Here is a 2,300-nt window from a genome sequence, read left to right on the forward strand (position 1 = left end):
ATAGAGGTGGAGCATCAAAGACTTGTTGATGAAGTGGTTGTTGTGGAATGTGAGGGGTATGAATAAAAGGTATAAGCAGAAGGAGATTAAGCTGCTTTTACCGAAGAATAAAGTAACTTTGGCAGGATTAGTTGAAACAAGAGTTAAAGACAAAAATGTGAACTCAATTCTCAAAGGGGTAGCACCAGGGTGGCAGGTACTACATAACTATTCTGATAGTCCTAATGGAAGAATTTGGTTGATATGGGATGATAACTGGTATGAGATCAAGATGATTAATAGCTCAGCTCAAATGCTGCATTGTCAGGTTAATGAAAAAAGTAAAGGCTATCAGTTTATATTGACTGTAGTGTATGGCTTTAATACAGTTGAACAGAGGAAAAGTCTGTGGCAAGAAATGAATGCAATGTCAAAAGGTATTTCACAACCTTGGCTCATAGTAGGAGATTTTAATGTTATTCTTTCTACTAAGGATAGGTTAGATGGAGTTCCTGTTACTAATAATGAGATAAAAGATTTTGGTGATTGTGTGAGAGATATAGGGGTTAATGAACTGCAGTGGACAACTAACTACTATACTTGGACTAATAAATAATGTGGGAGGGATGGAATATCTAGTAGAACTGATAGAGGATTTGGAAATGATGAATGGATGGACAAATAGGGACATGTTAATGTGGAATATGAGAATCCAAGCATATCTGATCATAGCTCTATGATGATATTACTTCAAAAAACTCAGCAGCAAGGGAAAGTTAGTTTTAAATTTTTCAATGTATGGACTGAACATGAGGGCTTTATGGAAATGGTGGAAGCTATTTGGATAAAAGAGTATGGACATAGCATAATGAAGCAGGTGTGGTGTAAGTTGAAGGATCTTCAACATGCTTTAAAATAGTTGAATAGAAAAGAGTTCAAGTATATTGGGAAACAGATTGAGATGGCTAGATTAGTGATTGCCAAAGTTCAAGACCAGCTAAATGAACAAGTTACTGATGAGTTAATTGTCCAGGAAAAGAGTTGCTGATTAAACTTGAAAAATGGTCAATGATAGAAGAAAGTGCTTTGAGGCAGAAGTCAAGGATAAGATGGATACAATTAGGGGATGCAAATAATAATTTTTTCAGCTCAGTGATAAAGGAGAGAACTCAAAAGAAACAAATAAGAAGTATTATGTCTTTGAAGGGTAAGATGCTGTATGATCCACAGGAAATTCAAGATGGGTTTGTGATGTTTTATAAGAGTCTTATGGGAACTTCAGCAGGCAAGCTACCTGCCATTAATGATCAGGTGATGAAAAGAGGGCCTACCTTGACAAAGCAGCAGAGATTACAATTGTGTACTGCAGTAACTGAACAAGAGATTTATGATGGTTTGAAATCCATAGGGAATGATAAGGCTCCAGGTATAGATGGTTATAATGATTTCTTTTTTAAACATACTTGGCAGATCATTAAAGGAGATATCATTAAGGCTGTTAAGAGCTTTTTTACAACAAGCAAGCTACATAAAACATTCAATTGTACTCTAGTGTCTCTCATACCAAAAGCTCAGAATCCTAAAACTGTGAAAGAATACAGGCCAATAGCTTGTTGTACTGTGTTGTATAATATCATCTCCAAAGTGTTAACTAACAGATTACATGGTGTGATTCAGAGTATAATTTGTGATAGCCAGGCAGGGTTTATTCCAGGAAGNGGAGTGTCACGTTCCGACACGTAGGAATAATGGATCGGAGTGTCACGTTCCGACACGTAGGAATAATGGATCGGAGTGTCACGTTCCGACACGTAGGAATAATGGATCGGAGTGTCACGTTCCGACACGTAGGAATAATGGATCGGAGTGTCACGTTCCGACACGTAGGAATAATGGATCGGAGTGTCACGTTCCGACACGTAGGAATAATGGATCGGAGTGTCACGTTCCGACACGTAGGAATAATGGATCGGAGTGTCACGTTCCGACACGTAGGAATAATGGATCGGAGTGTCACGTTCCGACACGTAGGAATAATGGATCGGAGTGTCACGTTCCGACACGTAGGAATAATGGATCGGAGTGTCACGTTCCGACACGTAGGAATAATGGATCGGAGTGTCACGTTCCGACACGTAGGAATAATGGATCGGAGTGTCACGTTCCGACACGTAGGAATAATGGATCGGAGTGTCACGTCTGAAATAATGAGATAGATGGATCGGAGTGTCACGTTCCGACACGTAGGAATAATGGATCGGATTGTCACGTTCCGACACGTAGGTATAATGGATCGGAGTGTCACGTTCCGACACGTAGGA

The 2,300-nt window shown here is 39.4% G+C and overlaps 1 protein-coding gene across 1 annotated transcript in view; it reads left to right on the forward strand.

Annotated features, from left to right (window-relative positions):
- Nucleotides 1–58: 58 nt before the first annotated feature.
- The window catches only part of LOC107016688, an 11,787-nt gene continuing 9,545 nt past the window's right edge, over nucleotides 59–2,300 (forward strand). Inside the window, exons 1-2 of the mRNA XM_015217082.1 lie at nucleotides 59–416; nucleotides 1,013–1,405. Coding sequence (XP_015072568.1) covers nucleotides 59–416; nucleotides 1,013–1,405 — 751 coding nt within the window. The remainder of the gene's footprint in view (nucleotides 417–1,012; nucleotides 1,406–2,300) is intronic.

The sequence above is a fragment of the Solanum pennellii genome, chromosome 4 (assembly GCF_001406875.1).
Source record: "Solanum pennellii chromosome 4, SPENNV200".
NCBI lineage: Eukaryota > Viridiplantae > Streptophyta > Magnoliopsida > Solanales > Solanaceae > Solanum > Solanum pennellii.